General features: G+C 46.0%; 1 protein-coding gene across 1 annotated transcript; it reads left to right on the top strand.

The window, feature by feature from the left end:
* The first annotated feature begins 694 nt into the window (after nt 1–694).
* Chst4 (carbohydrate sulfotransferase 4) lies at nt 695–2,405 on the top strand. Its single transcript, XM_035441448.1, has one exon. The coding sequence runs from the start codon at nt 695–697 to the stop codon at nt 1,850–1,852; it is 1,158 nt and encodes a 385-aa protein (XP_035297339.1). The 3' UTR covers nt 1,853–2,405.
* The last annotated feature ends 16,375 nt before the right edge of the window (nt 2,406–18,780 follow it).

Here is an 18,780-nt window from a genome sequence, read left to right as displayed (position 1 = left end):
GAGATGGGTTCAGGTCATTTATCTCCTGCACAAACACCAGTTTAGCTTTGGATCAGCTCCCCTACATTCTTAGTCCCATAGGATGAGACTAAGTCAGAAGGAACCTGATGCCAAATGTGATGTATGGTTCTTCCACTAAGGAGAGAACTCTAAAGCCAGGCAGTTTGATGGTCTACATCCATAGCCTTCAGGAGATTATAGTGGGAAGGTCCCAGGCTTCATCAAAATGGGGGAGAGATGAGGAATGGTCTTGTGAGCTTCTCTTTCACATGACAGAATCAGTGAGGAATGGCCTGATGGCAGCCCATAGCTAAGCATCTCACTTCCCTTGGTTTGAGGAAAACGAAAGACATTCAGCATGACTTAGACAGCTTTGCCTGCAGGCCACTCTCTTTCAGGGGTGTAGAAGGTATGAGGTGTGGCAGGCAGTGTCCCTTAGAGTGATTGAATACAGCTGAGTAGGGATATTCTTGGTAGTTCAATGGACAAGAAAGACCAGAACACAACGATCCAATAAGAGCAAGAAACCAGAATTATTCTGCAGAGGGATTTGGACAAGTGCTTGCAGGAAGTTTCTGAAGTTTTACATTGCTCCTTGGAGGGGGTCCAGGAGAACCCAGAAGGTTGATGCAACCATAACCTAACTCAGTCCCATCCCTCTGTTTGCCCTTTAAAGGTCCTCTACTTCCACAGAATGATTTTGTCTAAGAAAGGGAAGCTGCTGCTGTTCCTGGGCTCCCAGATGCTAGTTATGGCACTCTTCTTCCATATATCCGGTCATAGGGACTTCTTCCAGACCGAAGAGCCTAAGAGGCCCATGCATGTGCTGGTCCTGTCTTCCTGGCGGTCGGGGTCCTCTTTTGTGGGGCAGGTTTTTGGACAGCACCCAGATGTCTTCTACCTGATGGAGCCTGCCTGGCATGTGTGGATGAGTTTTACCAGCAGCACGGCCTGGAAGCTGCATATGGCCGTGCGGGACCTTCTGCGTTCCACTTTCCTGTGTGACATGAGTGTCTTTGATGCCTACATGAAACCAGGCCCCCGAAAACAGTCCAGCCTCTTCCAGTGGGAACAAAGCCGGGCCCTGTGCTCATCACCTGTCTGTGACTTCTTCTCTAGTGACCAGATAAGCTCAGCTGAGGATTGCAAGCTGCTCTGTGCTCAGCAGCCCTTTGATATGGTGGAGAAGGCCTGCCGCTCTCACAGCCATGTGGTACTCAAGGAGGTGCGTTTCTTCAACCTGCAGGCCCTTCACCCACTGCTCACAGACCCTTCCCTCAACCTGCACGTCGTACACCTGGTCCGAGACCCCCGGGCTGTGTTCCGATCTCGAGAACGCACCAGAGGAGACCTCATGATTGATAGTAAGATTGTGCTGGGAGAGCATTTGAAAATTATCAAGGAGAAAGACCATCCCTATTATACCATGCAGATCATCTGCAAAAGCCACGTGGACATAGTCAAGGCCATACAAGCCCTGCCTGAAGTGCTGCAGCAGCGCTTTCTGCTCCTGAGGTATGAGGACTTGGTTCGGGAACCCCTGGCCCAGACCTCCAGACTATACAAATTTGTGGGGTTGAAATTCTTGCCCCATCTCCACACCTGGGTTCACAACGTCACCCGTGGCAAGGGTATGGGTCAGCATACCTTCGACACTAACTCCAGGGATGCTGTCAACGTCTCCCAGGCATGGCGTTGGTCCTTGCCTTATGAAAAAGTTTCTCAACTTCAAGATGCCTGTAGTGAGGCTATGGATTTGCTGGGATACCGCAAGGTCAGATCCCAACAAGAGCAAGGCAACCTGTCGCTGGATCTTCTGTCTTCCTCCCCTAAATTAGGGCAAGTCCAGTGAGAAGGCTTAGGAGATCTATCTGTACCAACTGGTTCCAGCCTCAGCCACCATTAAGTAATCCCAAGCCTTAACTGTATCACCAGATGAGCAAACTGAGCATCAATTGTGCCTCCCCAGACACAAGCAGAAGTCTTTGTGTCTGTACTCAAGTCTATACTACGTCTGAGCCTAAAGCCAAGAAGCAATCTCTGTCTATCTTGAAAAGACTCAGGAACCTTGAGCAGTCCCTTCAGGCCACCAAGCAAGATGGCTGCCTTTCTTCTCTTCTTGGCCTCCCTACCTGTGCATACCTCAGAGACTGTGGCCTGGAGGCCAACTAGACATCAAGCAGCAATGAGAAAGTGAAAATTAAAAACCAGAGAAATGGGACCTTCACCAAAGAGCTCCCGAAACTTCCACATAGACCTGGACTCTGGACTCTCAGAGTTTCCAGTAGATTCAAGGAATCGGGCGCAGGGGTGGCTGCTTACCTGTGAGTCTGCCCATTGCACTGTCAGTTACTAGAAATAGGAAGCGAACACTGTGCCTGCCCAATGGGACCAGCACTCGAGTTCATGGTGTGATTGCTCTGGATGGCATCTGTCCTCAGGGTTTACCTGACATCTGTAAAACTGCCCTCCAGTAATATAAAAATTATAACTCAAACTTCTGTTTTGTATTCCCCGTGTATGTTTTTCTAACTACCGGTAGCCAATTTTCATTCTCATGGGGTTCTAACAATGGACATAATCATCATTAGAGGTTTTTACTGTCTTTTGCTATTATCTAACACATAAAATTCACTACCACTTTTGGATGAATTGAGCCTCTATTGTCTTTAGAATTGGTGGAAAAGCCGGGCAGTGGTGGGTGGCACATGTCTTTTATTCCAGCACTTGAGAGACAGAGGCAGGAGGATCTTAGTGAGTTCGATGCCAGCCTGGTCTACAGTGTGAGTTCCAGGACAGACAGGCCTGATACACAGAGAAGCCCTGTCTCAAAAAAACAAAAACAAACAAACAAAACAAAAACAAACAAACAAAAAAAGGTGGAAGACAGCTGCATTAGCTGCTTGTCTGTTGCTGCAATAGAACACAATAGCAGAAAGCAACTTTGGAGAGAACGGGTTTATTTGGCTTATAATCCCTCCCAGTGGGTATAGTTCATCACAGTGGGTAAGGCATGGTAGCAGGGGTAGGAAGCTAGCAGATTATATTTCATCCACAAACAGGAAGCAGAAAGAAAGAACAGGAAGTTGGGCCAGGCTATAAAACCTGACAATCCACCTCCTCCCCTCCCCCCAGTGACACACTTCCTCCAGCAAGGCTCCACCGGGAAGTTCTGTAACTTCCCCAAACAGCACCAACTGGGGACCAAGCAGTGAACTACATGAGCCTATGTGGGACACTGTATATTCAAATACAACAGCTGTCAACCAGCAACTCAATCCTTTGTGGTGCAATACATGCATTGTAACAATGTGTGCACCCCTCTGGGATCTCTACACATAATTCTCTTACTCTAATTCCTTGGCCAGAAGACCTTGGTTTTAGTATTTATCTCCTCATGTTTCTAATAGTGATGTCCCCGATAAGGAAAGTTGTTTCTCACAGTCTTTGCAGATGTCTCCAGATCCAGCTGTGCTTCGGGGACACTTTGTACAAACAAACGCACACTGCCAGGTGCTTCCTCAAGTCTAGTGGGATCAGAGCCTCTCAGTGTGGGATTCTGGATGCTCTTTGCACAGGCCTGCTGGCTCTCCAGGGCCTACTAGCTTCTCCTGTCACAAGGTGCCCCCTACGTTAGGCAGTAACAAAATCACTCCCTGGCTCCAAGACATGCTAAACACACGTCTTTACCACTGGAGTAAAAAGAACAAGTAGAATAATCTATAGAAAGTGCTGGAAAGATGGCTCAGAGTTAAGAGTGTATACTGCTCTTGGAGAGGCCTGGGTTCAGTTCCCGGCACCTATGTTGTGTGGCCCATATCGCCTGTAACTCCTACTTGAGGATCTGACTCTCTTTTCTGAGGATCATGGGCACCTGCATAAGCAGTGTACACACACACACACACACACACACACACACACACACACACACACACACGGAGAGAGAGAGAGATAGATAGATAGAGAGAGAGAGAATCCATAGAGGTCTGGAGTTTTATGAACCTCTGAGCTCTGACTTTTTTTTTTAATGACTCATTTAGTCTAACCCCGACAGAATCTGCCACTTTGAATTTTCCTTTGACTCATCATTGTTTCTCACTTCATAAAGTCAGAATTCTCCCCCACCATTCTTCTGAGCAGCAACGGTATCTGAGATACTTGAGTAGCTAGCTGCCTTTGCCAGCAGGGTTGGTTGATTTTAATTTATGCCTTCCAGACCTCCTCAAGAGCTGAGGACCTGGGGCTGGAGAGATGGCTTAGTTGGTAGCTTTCTTGCCACACATGCTGGCAAGCTCAGAGGTCCAGAACCCCTGTGAAAACACCGGACGAGGTGGTGGGCATCTACTCTCTCAGCTCCTCCGTGCAGAAGGGGACAGTACATTCTGAAGCTCATTGGCCAGCTAAGTTGACCCAATGTGTGAGCTCCAGGTTCAATTAGAAACCTCATCTCAAAAAATAATGCACAGGGGCTGGTGAGATGTCTCAACAATTAGAAGTGACTGCTCTCCCAGGGGATCTGGGTTCAATTCCCAGCACCCACGTGACGGCCTACAACTGTCTAAAACTCCAGTCCCAAGGGATCTAACACCCTCTTCTAGCTTCCAAGGCATGCATGTGGTACACAAACATACATGCAGGAAAAACATTCATATGCCTAATAAAAATAAATTTAAAAATATTGTGGAGAGCAATAGTGGACTTCCACTACAATTTAACAGCATTTCTATTTATAATTCCTGTGTGGTTTCACTTTCTATGTAATGACAGCAATTGCTAACATTTTAGCAAAGTTTAATTAAAACTATTTTATTTTCATCTTGTGAATAGTGGCTACATAAAGGTAAAATCAGCTTAGAATCCGACCTGGTGTTAGTTAACCTGTAATATTTTTTCAAGTTATAGCTTATAGTTTACTACATGGTTTGTTATGCCTAATCCTAAACATAACATCTACGTGTATATTATCATAATCCTACTGAATTACTTTTATAGGCTAAGAAAGCAAAATTTGTTAGATGAGTATGTGTGAGTGACATGGGCCACTGAGTAATAAATCTGACAGGCGTTAGTCAGGACAGCCCAGTTCTGTGGCCCTCCTGCTGGCAGAGTCCCAGGATTGAACCATTCTTCTCACAAATGTCTCTGTCCCTCCGCAGTATTATAGAAAAGTAGTTACCAATAGCCCCAGTCTGGAAATGTCATCTCTGCTAAGTACATCTTCATTCATTCTACACACGTAGCAGGCACTAGCATATACCAAGAAATGTTCTGGGTGTTGGTGCTGAGGGCATGTTAGCCTGTTTGTGGGGGGTGGGGACAAACAATAACCCAGTCTGTGTTGGTGCAGGGCATGCGGTCAGGGAACATGGAGAGTTCTGTGGTACAGAAGTCTAGGGGTCATTATCTCTGAGATGAAGTCTCTAGAAATAGGGGAGTATGCCATGCAGAGACCACGGAACAGGCGCCTTGGCAACACCCTGGCAAATGCCAGTGTCAGCATTGACAAAGCCGAAATGCACCCTTGAGGGCTGTGATGCTCTCGGTAATGATGGTTTCAGGAAAGATAGAGAGGTACAGGCACGTCAGGAAGGACAATAAACTGAGAGGCCACAACCCTGTGGAATTGTGCTGCCCGGTGACTCTGCTACCGCCGGCTGGGCAATAATGAGCCTTTGGTAATCCAGGCTGATTGCCACATCAGCATCCCTTCCTTGTGTTGCCAATCATGTAGAAGAGACTGGTCATGATTCCCTGGGGTTTCTACAAAAGTGGCTCACAACAGTAAAAGGTAGCCACCGCCCCCCCCCCAGGTGTTTTAGTATTTTTTCAATGACATACAGTGAATGTGTGTTTTTCTCGGGAATTTGGAGCTGTCACAACTAGGTAGGGGTGCTGCTGGCATCAGTGGGACACTGAGAGAAGTGCACAGGGAAGCTTCCCAAGCCACAAATCCTCTGACCCAAGGGAACATGCAGCCACCAAGAAACCCTCCTCCATGTGGGTTGCTCTTCACTCCCATCCAAATGAATGGGCTGCCAGTCTGTATGTCTGAACAGGAGACAGAACAGACCAAAGGCTTCGAACCCTTTCTTAGTCACCTCAGTAGAGTGGTAGAGTAGGCCAGGAGAGAGCAAGTCAGTTTTCCTCTGGACTATGGTTCCTGACAAGTTAACCATGATCTATTTGATGACTTCACACCCATGAACATTTGGGTATCATTAATTTAGGTGAGTCATTAAAAAAAACAAAACAAAGCTGGGAATGGTGGCACACACCTTTAATCCCTGCACTCAGGAGGCAGAGGCAGGCAGATCTCTGAGTTTGAGGCCAGCCTGGTCTACAGAGTGAGTTCCATGACATCCAGGACTACACAGTGAAACCCTGTCTCAAAAAAAAGAAAGGAAGAAAGAAAGAAAGAAAGAAAGAAAGAAAGAAAGAAAGAAAGAGTCATGAAGTTGGGAGGGAGATATGGCAAGATCCAGGAATTAGAGGGTAGGGGATGAATATGACCAAATAAGTTGTACATATTATGGAATTCTCAAAATATTTTTTCTGCATAAAGTACAGAGCGATATCATGAGAGATGAAGAGAGAGTAGTTTAAGACAGAGGTGCAGGCAGACTTCCTGGGACCCACCATTCACTGGTAGCTCTGGGTTCTAGCCTTTGGCCCAGGCCTATATTAATTCAGGCAGCTGTGACCAGAAGAAGAAAAGGCTCAAGGACAAACCATGACCACTTAGCACATTGAGTGAAATGGACAGGACCAGTGAAGGCAGAAGCAGGTGGGCCAGGAAGACTATCAGACATGCTGAGGACAAGGGGCTCAGTCAGAGGACTCTCTGGGCACACAGGATCTGGGCTCTTACTCCTGTGTTTCTGTGTGTTTTTTGCACTGTCACCATCCCCTCCCCCCCCCCCCCCCGCCGACCTTCTCAGCAACTTCAACAGTTTGACTTTTAAAATATTATTTTTACCTCTCCTCATTTTATCTGTGTGTGTATGGGCGTGTAGACAGATGGATGAGCGGTGAGGGTGTACACATACCACAAAACGCATGTGGAGGTCAGAAGGCAACTTGTGGGGGAGTCAGTTGGTTCTCCTTCCACCATGTGCATGCCAGGAACCGATTGCCAGGCTTGGCAGCAAGCCCCTTATTTGCTGAGTCATCTAGCTAAATCCACAACTTTTTAAACATCCTAAGTCAACTCTTTAAAAATCTTTTTAAACCTAATCCTCACCCCCCATGAAATGCTTATATCTCAAATTCATCTGTCTGTCACGTTCTGTAGCCCCTTGGGGGACACAAACTACTGTCATTTCTAAGTTTCCTGCTCCTGTCCTGAAGGGACCAGCTCCCCATTTCGGCAGCCATAACAGCTGAACACGTATTTGTCTGACCTTGTCTTAGTCACTAAGGTCAGATGCCTGCCCCTTTCGGCAGCCATGACAGTAACACCTGCTTTTCTGACCTTGCCTTGGTCACTAGAGGTTAGGTGCCTGCCTTGTGGCAAGGAACCAATCAGAAGTTAGCTGGTGGTGGTATGCTTTACAGCTCTGGGTGTGCTTTACGGGCAAGTGCACAACAATGATGCGCAGAGCATAGCAACCACCCTGGGAGGCCTATGGTTCATAACAACCAGTTGGCCAATCAACACAGGGCAAGCCCTCCAAGCCTGGAGGCACACCAATCCTGAGCCTGTGCGTACCCCTAGACACTCCCCTTACACTGCCCTACAAGATCTCTATGCAGCCCCTTCGAGCTGTCTTTGCTAGCCATCCGCCATGGCGGGTGGGTGAAAGATCCGAGCTAACATGGGGTTAGCTCGTTAAACAACAATAAAGCCTCATGCAGTTTGCATCAAGCTTTCGAATCTGCCTGGTGATTGGGGTGACTGTGGTCCTGGGCTGAGACCCCGGAGGCCTGAGTTTTCTGGGGGTCTAACAGTCCCAGACCCCATTGCTATCCCCTTGGTTGTGACATTACCTCCAAGGACAATGCATTCTTACTCAACCACCCTTGATCCTGCCTGGATCTTTTCCGGCCACTCTCTTTTTCTTCCATTTGTCATCTGCCAAAACTGTATTCCCTAGTCAACATCAACTAAATGTGATGAGACAAACCCACAAATGAGAGCAATTTTTAATTAAATTTTTTCATTTATTTTACATACCAACCCCAGTCTCCTCTCTTCCCCTTCCCTCCCCTTCCTCCCGTTCTATCCCCAGCCCCATCCACTCCTTCTCCATTCAGAAAGGGGCAGGCTTCCCATGGAAGTAAACAAAGCATAACATATCATCTTGAGGCAGGACCAAGCTCCTCCCCCTGCTTTAAAGCTGGGCATGGCATCCCAACATGGTGAATAGGTTCTTGAAAGCCAGCTCATGCTCCAGGGACAGGTCTTGATCCCACTGCTAGGAGCCCCACAAACAGACCAAGCTACACAACTGTCACACACATGCAGAAGGCCTAGGCTGGTCACATATAGGCTCCTTAGCTGTTGATCCAGAGTCTGTAAGCTCTCATTAGCTCAGGTCAGGTGTCTCTGAGGGTCTCCCCATCATGATCTTGACCACTCTGGCTCATACCTCCCTCTTGTCAACTGGACTCCCGAAGGCTGGCCAGTTCTTGGCTGTGGATCTCTGTATCTGCTTCCCTCAGTTACTGGATGAAGGCTGAGAGCAATTTTAAACTGGAGGGAAAAACTATGAAAATGCCGATTATTGATGGTTTAAAATGATGACAAGCCCTGGCTTCCACATGCACACACATATATACACACCCATGTACATGCACACACACACACACACACACACGTACCCTCATGTACACATTCACATAACCACATGCTTGCAAGCATGCATACACGCATATACACATAACCACCCATATACGCACACAATAAATACTGACACAACTAGGTTCCACCAGGCAGAACCCTAACCCTCACGGTGGTCACTGACCCTGCTACCATGCCAGTTTTCAACTTCTTACCATCCCTGAGAAAACCATAAGGAAGCTGGCTTATTGTTTGTGTTTTAAGTTTATGACAGGAAACAGTAAGAGTAATGGGCATTTGGAGCTACAGTTCATAAAATCCAAGCTCATTCCAGAGTTAGTCTTGCTTCACCCAATCAATTTAATTATGAGCGGTAACAGTAGAGAAGATAAACACTGGATGAAGCACAATAAAGACCTCTGTTCTTTTACCAGGGGCTGAATTGCAGGGAGGGAACCAAACTATAAGGATTTTTATAAATGAGAGGGTGTGGGACAGAAAATGAACAAGAACATTCTGGAAATAATTAGCCTTAAATTTTGAAATTTAACTGGACTATCTGTGAGAACCTCCCATGTGTAAATTTAAAAAACACATTTGGCTGAGATTCCATCTTCTCAATATTTCGTGCCTATCAGGAGAGTGTTTGAGAAAGGCCAGGCTTGGGAAACGCTGCGTGTTTTCTGTTGTGATAAGGCTGATGCTTCACAAGCTGCTTTCTCCTTGCCTGCTCCCATCCCCAAGCCAACAAATGCCCAGTGGAAAAAAATCACATACCAAGACAGCTGCCTTCATGTGCAATTTGTAACAGTCTGCTGCAGCAGCTTGGAAACCCTTCCCAAATCCTCAAAACCTCCCCTGTTTCCCCAAAGAAAAACCATGGGCTAATGAACTCCTCAACTCCCCCACACCAAACATCTGAGTGTCCCTTCCCCCCCTCCTAAGGCCGGGTCGCACCCTTGGCGGTGCACTCCTACCCCTCCCACCTTTTGAAGAATTGCCAGTTTTTCAAGTTTACTCCCTTTCTTCTAAAACTCAGATTCTCTTCAACTAAATCTTCCTCTTTGGTTCAGTGTTCACAATACTCTCCCTTCTTGGGAAAACAAAACAAAACACAAAACGAAACTGCCCCTTTCCATATCTAAAGACTAGCCCCTCTCCTCACTGCCCTTAGGTAGTATTCACAGTCATTCACTTCTGCTTGCTCCTTAACCCACTACAATCTGGATTCACCACCGTCCCTTCCACTGACCCAGCCCTCCATGCTGTTCCTCACTCCGTACAGTCTGGTGCTTACTTCTCCTCCTCTCTCCTTAAAAAAATTTTTTTCTCCCACTTCCTCCTTAACATCTGCTCTAGACATCTCTCCCACCTCTGTGCCTTCTCAGTCTTCTGTGTAATGCCCTCTCCCTTATTCGTTGAGGACTTGCTATCTACCTCCCCTGTGCCACAAACTGTAGATGACTTACACGTATACATCCCAGGCCCAGACTCCCCATAGCCCTAGGTCTGTACAATTCAGTAACTATGCTGTAGGTCAAAAAGTTCAGATAGTCTAAATCCCACAGTGTCGCTAGAAAGCCTCACAACTGATCCATGGGGCTGTCTCCTCACCACCACTGAAAGAAGGTTCAGGCATTATGCTGGCCTGGCCCCTGTTACCTGGCGGAATCCACTCAGGCAGTACCCCGGTCAGCCCAGGGTTCCATGGGAACTAAGTCTGCACGCAGGTGTAGAGGACCCCTTTAAAAGACGGATCCTGCCCATTTATTCTCTCTCTCTCTCTCTCTCTCTCTCTCTCTCTCTCTCTCTCTCTCTCTCTCTCTCTCTCTCTCTCTCTCTCTCTCTCTCTCTCTCTCTCTCTCTCTCTCTCTCTCTCTCTCTCCTCTCTCTCTCTCTCTCTCTCTCTCTCTCTCTCTCTCTCCTCTCTCCTCTCTCTCCTCTCCTCTCTCTCTCCTCTCTCTCTCTCTGCATCTTCTTCGCTCTCTCTCTGCCCCTCTTCTCTTCTCTCTGCCTCTTCTCTTAGACTCTCTCTGCCTCTTTCTCTTGCTACCGTCCATGGCGGTCAGCCATTAACCCTGTTCCTCTTCTCTCTTAGTCTCTCTACTCTGCCGAGCCTACAATTACCTGGTTAATATGTCTCTTAGTCTCATGTCTCATCTTGCGCCTTTTCTTGATTTCTAATTTAAGCAAAAGAATAAAAACCACTCCCCCTCAGATTCTACTCCTCACTCTTAAATCTGTGGCTCTACTGGCACCACAGGAGTATCTTCCTTTCATTTTGGACAGTGTTATTTGTACCCCACAAACACCATCCTCTGCATGACGTATAATATTATTTTTCCCACCTGGAACACGCCACTCTGCTCTACCACCAATATCTGTGGCTTTTTTTGTTTGGTTTGGTTTTTTGAGACAGGGTTTCTCTGTGTAGCTCTAGCTGTCCTGGAAATCACTCTGTAGACCAGGATGGCCTCAAACTCACAGAGATCCTCCTGCCTCTCCCTTCCAACTGCTGGGATTAAAGGCGTGTACCACCAAAGCCCAGCTTAGGTCTGTGGTTTTTAAATTATTATTATCCTTTAAGTCCCAATGGAAGACCCTCTGGAAGGTTTCACTGGCTTGGACCTCGTCATCAGTTACTGTCCTTGTTGCTGTAGCAAAAGGTCTGACTCAAGCAATTTAAGATTGAAAGTTTCATTCAGGGTCACGATTTCAGGGTACAGTCCTTCAGGGCAGAGGAAGACATGGTGGTAGGACTGTGAGGGAAATGGCCAATGCAGTAACCCTTCAGAGGAATTCCTAAAGGCTAACTAATCTAGACATCCCTCACGAGCATGCCCAGAACCTTGTCTCCTAGATGACTCTAGATCCTGTCACATTGACAATATTAACTATCACACCTGCTAAGTCCTTGCTGTAAGCATTGCTCTGTAGCTGTATAAACCTTGAGTTCTTTGAGGAAAAAGATTATCTTATCTACTGTGATAGATCTACACCCAGCACCGTTCCTAACACATAGCAAGCAATCAATAAATATTTGTTTAATGCACTCAGGAGACATCAGCGCGGGATCAAGAGTTCAAGGTTAACTGTGGCTACATGTTAAGACCTTGTCTCAAAGATTAAAATAAAATAAACAACAAAGTAAAACATGAGGGGAAAAAAAGGCCTCTAGAACGACTTCCCTTCTGAATCTGATTGCCGTCACGTTATGTTCAAAAGGCTCATTCTTATATGCCATTTAGGGGAGGGAAAACTCATCTAATCAATGACAGAAACTTCCATTCTGGAAAATACAGCGACATGTCTAAGGACACAGATAGTAAAGAGCCAACACTTATCACACTTCCTGTTTGACAGAAATAAAGGAAATGGGATCTTAAAACTAGTGGCTTAGAAAGCTGGGGGTCAAGTGGGATGGGGTGCGTTCCGAACGTAGAGATTCAAATGCTTGAGTTGACTTGTGTCTTTGATGGTGATATGACCGCAGCCCAAAAGGCTGACAACTCACAAGTTTTCTGCAAATGTGAATTACTCAAGCACTGCACACATGCATTTGGCAAATCCCTGGCAACTGATGGCAACTTATTTTTTGTTTGTTTGTTTTTGTTTTTGCCAAATCTAGCCGTTTTCCAGCCTGGTTGTTATTTTGTTTTCTTGCTTCCCTATTGACATCAAGAGGGACCCTACTCTAAGTTACTCCGCATGTGTAACAGAGGGTAGTTTCAAGCTGCACCTTGACCTGGGAGGCTCCATTTTACATGTGTCCTTTGATTCCATTTGAGTACAAAAAAACAGCGGTGGGAAGTCAAGCTTAGTGGCAAACTCCTATAACCCCACAGTCAGGAGTCAGAAGCAAGAGGATTGTGAGTTCAAGCCTAACCTTGCCTACATAGTAAGACAGTCTCAAAACTTAACGTGAAATAAATAACAAAATAAAACAGTGGGAGGCATAAAAACCTCCAGGATGGCCACACTTGTGAAATCCACGATAAAGAGCTCGCCTGAGTGAAACAAACACTTAACTAGTGATAATTATGAAAAATTTCCACTTAAACTTGAAATGAATACTGCAAACTCTAAAGACCCTGAACATTGTCCCAATACTGCACCTAGAGAAATAATTATTTCATCAATAAAAATCAGTCAATCCTGTAAGAACAGCAAAAACCTGACATTTGAACCATTGTCTGATCTTAACCCCCAACCCAGTTCAGTGCAAGGAAAGTTCTAAGGCAGGCAGGGTAGCCAAGAAGGGTCCTCCCTCTCCTGCCAGCTCCTAGTCTAGGATTAAAGGTTCCACTCTAGGAGGGGACAGGTGGCTGGCAATTCTCAAGGCCGTTCCCAGCTCTTACTTAGGCAAGAGGCACGACTGTAACTCCCGTCCAAACACCAGGTACCACTTCTGAATTAGAAGCCCTACTTACCCAGAGAAGGCCACGATGTTGGGTTCCAAATACATCTACCCAGCCAGCTCCTAGGTTCCACACCAGGAGAAGCAAGATGGAAAGACAAGGGGCTATTGACTACATTCTAGCATCCCCTTGTGCTCCAAGGCAAGTGTGGCTTCAGAAGAGGACTCTAGTTTGGCATAGTGGCAGGGATTTTGTTCAGTGACATGGGGAGGCCTTAAGAACAGGTGACTCAGCAGGGTGCTGGTGGCTCACGCCTTTAATCCCAGCACTCGGGAGGAAGAGGCAGGCAGATCTCTGAGTTAGAGGTCAGCCTGGTCTATAGGCTGAGGACAGGCATCAAAGCCATAGAGAAACACTGTCTCAAGAAACAACAACAAAACAACAACAAACAAACAAAAAAACAAGTGGCTCAGTTCTCTGTCTCTCTCTCTCTCTTCCCCCACTCCGTTTCCGTTCTCAATAAAACTTCCTTCCCATGAAAAAAAGAAAAAAAAGAACAGGGGGCTCTGCAGCTTTTCCTGAGATAATGTATTTAAAAGAAAACACAGTACCATTCATGCCTGGGTGTGTTGTCGGGAGCAATAGAAGGATCCAGGGAGACGGCTCAGTTGGGAAAGTGCTTACTACACAAGCCTGAGGACCTGTGTTCAGATGCCCAGCACCCTGTAAAAGTATGAGCACAGCATGTGCCTTAACCCATGACTACTGGTCTGGAGACAGGGTGTAGGGAGGGGCGGGGGATTTCCTGGACCTGCACCTGCTGGCCAGTTAGTCTCGCCAAATTGGTGAGCTCCAGGTTCAAACATGAGAGACTCTTGTCTCAAAAATTAAGATGGGGGTGCTGGAGAGATGGCTCCATAGTTAAGCACTGTTGCTTTTTCAGAAGACCCCATTTCAACTCCTGGTACTCACACGCAGCTCACAACCACCTGTAAGACAGGTTCTAGGGCTTCTGACGGTGTCTTCTGGCCTCAGCAGACACCAGTTCACACGGAACATATACAGACAAGCAGGCACACAAACATACACATAAATTTTTTGAAAATCTTTTTGAGTAGGGTCTCACTACATATCCCTGGCTGGCCTGGAACTCACTAAGTAGACCAGGCTGGCCTGTAGCCCACAAAGACCTACCTGCCTCTGCCTCTGCCTCTGCTCTCTCTGCCTCTGCTCTGCCTCTGCCTCTGCCTCTGCCTCTGCCTCTGCCTCTCTGCCTCTCTGCCTCTCTGCCTCTCTGCCTCTCTGCCTCTCTGCCTCTCTGCCTCTCTGCCTCTCTGCCTCTCTGCCTCTCTGCCTCTCTGCCTCTCTGCCTCTCTGCCTCTCTGCCTCTCTGCCTCTCTGCCTCTCTGCCTCTCTGCCTCTCTGCCTCTCTGCCTCTCTGCCTCTCTGCCTCTCTGCCTCTCTGCCTCTCTGCCTCTCTGCCTCTCTGCCTCTCTGCCTCTCTGCCTCTCTGCCTCTCTGCCTCTCTGCCTCTCTGCCTCTCTGCCTCTCTGCCTCCGCCTCTCTGCCTCTGCCTCTCTGCCTCTGCCTCTCTGCCTTTGCCTCTCTGCCTCTGCCTCTCCCTCTGCCTCTGCCTCTGCCTCTGCCTCTGGACTGCTGGGATTAAAGGCATGCACCACCATGCTAAGCCTGAATTTTAAAAAATAAATAAGAAAGGTTGGAGAGCAATAGAAGATAGTGATACCAACCTCTAGCCTATTCATGCAGGTACACCAACACATGCACACACACACACACACACACACACACACACACACACACAAGAAACAGCAATATTGAAGGGAAGCAGCTAGTTAAGAGGAGGCTCTTGGTTCCATGAAATTAGCAGTGACAATGAAAATTACCCAACATCCAGCAGTTCCATCCCCAGCACCACACACACACACACACACACACACACACACACACACACACACACACACACACAGTAGAAGGCAGTGGCCATCTTGGTGGGAATAATATGAAATCAAGTCCGATAAGATTCACAAAAGCCAATATAAGTAAGTTTTCTGTAAGAGGAAGACCTGGCAATAGATCAGATACTTAGGCAACAGGTTGCCAGTTGAGATAAAGCAGCCAATGGAAGGTATCCAAAACACCTCCATGACTAAACCCCCAAAGGCTTGTTGGCAAAATCTGGGGCTTGTTCTTCAGAGACCTCAAGACCAACTCAGAGGAAAATCACAGCATGCTCGATTGGAAAGGTGGGATTTTAGACCTCACTCCAGAAGTCAAGTTCACAATTTCACATGACATTCAGGTTACTAAACTATGCACCAGTTTGAAAAGCACTGTGACATTTCTGGGTTATGGAGCTTAGTGAAAAACTGTGGTCTAACAGCATTATAGAATGCTGGATAGCCTGGGCCTGCACACAACAGGCCTTCTTAACAGTCATCCACTGATGCGAGAGGTACATTGAACCCCATTTCTTACTTCTCAACCATGGGCTACTGTGGACTTGGGGGGCACCATCTTCAGTTGTATGCCCACTAATGTGCCCACCAGGCTCAAATGGATAGCTTCAACACTAAGGCTACACAGATGGCCCAGTGACGACACCCTTCTCATTGGTTATGAAGCACTATCTCATTGCACCTTTCCTCGTTGACAGATATAATCAAACCTCTCTTTGTGTTCTGGTTGATCATTTCTGTGTCTCCTTTTGGAAACATCTGCTCTAGGGTGTGCTATTTTTAGCTACACCATGTGTTTTAAAATGAACAGATTGAGTTTCCTGTTACTATTTCTACATAGAATTTGCTTGTTCCTAAGTGAAAAAAAATCCACAATTTACAAAATGGTATCTCATCATATTGACACAACAGCAGCTACCTTAACAAAAAAATCTCCACATTTTAGATGACCCAGACATATTTGAAGTTTTTCCTTGCTTCTAGCCAGTAAATGCTTCTTCCTTCTCTAAGCACTTCCCAATATGGAGCTCAGCAGTCTTGGGCTCACATCCCCAAGGAAGCACTGGTCTAGTGTTTGCAAAAGGATTTTCAAATCAGTGCCAATGGCCCAGTGGGACTGGAGATTGCACTCTAGGGGTATTCATTTTCCTTTAAGTACAGAGATGGAGACAGTTCACAGTGGCTTCAATCCAGTTGAATCACACGGGAGATTCTGTTGAAAGCAAAGAAGTTGACACTAAGATGTGGAAAGGAAAAGAACAACAAACAGCTGTGAGGCCATGAAAGGCTGAGGCAAAGCAGCTCCTTGTGGTCCAGCTCCAAGGAAACTGATGCCCTCCTCTTGCTTCCACAGGTGCCCACTTACATAAGCCGTACACACACACACACACACACACACACACACACACACACACACACATAAATGAAAAATAAATCTTAAAACACACACATGCAAAACAAAAAATAATAAATACCCTTGCTCTGGAAGGTAACCCCCTCATGAGAATTTGTAGACAGTTTAGGGGAACCAGTTAAAAGACACCACCAGCAAGCAAACACACCCAGGACTGTTTGAACCTTGTTTGGCTCCTGACCTAGTGAACAAAACATTTTTATAGTTTTAATGTCTCAAAAAATTGCATTTTGAATGCAACTGGAAATCTCTGGCACGATGTGATCTTGTGTCTAAGAAATAATGTTTTGGACTGGGGAGATGGCTCCATTGGTTAAGTGCTTACCACACAAATATGAAGACCTAAACTCAATCCCCAGAACCCACTGTCTTTAAAAAAAAAGCCAAGCACTTTGGCATATATGTGCAATCTCAGCACTGGGGAGGCAGAAGCAAGTGGCTCCATAGGCTGCTTGGTAAGTTCCAGGCCAATGCAAGACCCTGTCTTAGAAAATAAGGTGTACAGCTTCTGAGGAACAATGCCCAAGATTGTCTTCTCTCATCCATGTGCTCACACATAAACATTCACACACAGAGAGAAAGGAAAGGAGGGAGGGAAGGAGGGAGGGAGGGAGGGAGGAGGAGGGAGGAGGGAGGGAGGGGGAGGGAGGAGGGAGAGAGGGAGGGAAGGGAGGGAGGGAGGACTAAGTTTGGTGGCTTTAATTTTGTGTGTGTGTGTTTTGTTGTTATTGTTGTTTGGTAAGATTTTGCTATGTATTCCAGGCTGACTCGAACTCACTATGTAGCTCAAGCTAGCTTTCAATTCACAGCCATCTTCCTGTCTTAGCCTCCTAGGTGCTGGGATTACAGGTATGCACTATCTGGAAATAATACTTTTAGATTATTCAGTAAATAATACTTTATTGAAGTTTTTAGAGGGAAATGTGATGTCTAGGATTTGCTTTGCAATTTCTTAGTAAAGAAAACAAGAAAAAAGAAGAAAGGACCAATATGGTAAAACACTAACAGTCATTAAATGAGGGACACACATTAGTGTGGCTTATATACTTGTCTATAGTTTGATGTATGTTTCATAGTAAATAATTCAAGGTCATTTCAGAAAACAATGAACTCATCTAGCATACATACTAATTCGGTTCTTACAGCAATATCATTTGTTTTTCTAAAACCGTCTAATGAGATTGCATCCCAGTGCTGAAGCCCAGTTGACTTTTGCCCTGCTTCCATTATGAAATGCCAGAGTCAGGAAAAAAATAAGCCCTTTGTACCCTGAGATTAACCAATAATGATAAGGCCCATCCCATCCAGTTTTTCCTAATCTAGTTTCTGTAACTATGGCCTCCCTAGTTTTGTTTTGTTTTGTTTTGTTTTGTTTTGTTTTGTTTTTAAGTGTCATTAGGCCTCTGAGATGGTTTAGCAAGTAAGAGTACTTGCCACCACACCTCAAGTCCCTGAAGGAAAGAGCAGAGTCCTGGAAGTGTCCTCTGAGTTGCACCATGGCACCTGTGCCAACCATGCACACACATAAAATGCATGTATTTTTTCCTAAGAGAGAAAGAATGTTTTCCATTTCACAATGTTAAAGTCTGAAATGATGTCACACTTTCATGAGAAAACTAATTTCCATTGTGAACAGATGTGTAAATGATAACCTTGCAGTATCTTTTTCTTTTAAATTTTTGGAATTTCTATCTGGGCATGGTAGTGCACACCTGCAATCACAGCATCGAGAGGATTGTAGGTTTAAGGCCAGCCTGAAGGACACAGGAAGACCTTGTCTCCTAGCAGAGATGATGAAAAACAATGCTGAGCTTCCTTTAAATGCCAACACATATTTGAGTTGGCCTTCTTGAGCTCTTACTGCCTTATGGCTTTTTTGAAAGTGCCATTGAGGTGTGGCCCCTGAACGGCATAATTCACCCAACAGTGTATAATTGGGGTGTTTCACTGTTTTAAGGGTTGTACAGGCAACAGCATGATCAACTTAGAGAATACTCTTCACCCAGCACAAGCCCTGCATCCATAGGCAAAATCTTTCCATCTCCCACTCTGACCCTCACTCCCAGCCTTAGGCAACCAGATAATCATTCTTCAGTCTCGATGAGTTTGCCTATTTAGGCATTTGATATTAATGGAATCACACAACATGTAGTATTTTTGATTAGCAACTTTTACTTGGCCCAACATTTTCAAGGTTCAACAATATTGTAGCATGTATCACTACTTTATTCCTTTTCTACCTTGAAATTTTTT

Source organism: Cricetulus griseus, chromosome 3, assembly GCF_003668045.3.
Source record: "Cricetulus griseus strain 17A/GY chromosome 3, alternate assembly CriGri-PICRH-1.0, whole genome shotgun sequence".
NCBI classification, from domain to species: domain Eukaryota; kingdom Metazoa; phylum Chordata; class Mammalia; order Rodentia; family Cricetidae; genus Cricetulus; species Cricetulus griseus.
Note: the sequence above shows the minus strand (reverse complement) of the source record. Positions and strands in the feature narration are given on the sequence as shown.

Excerpts from the sequence above, each read along its gene's own strand:
- Chst4 (XM_035441448.1), top strand. The coding sequence starts at position 695 with ATGATTTTGTCTAAGAAAGGGAAGCTGCTGCTGTTCCTGGGCTCCCAG.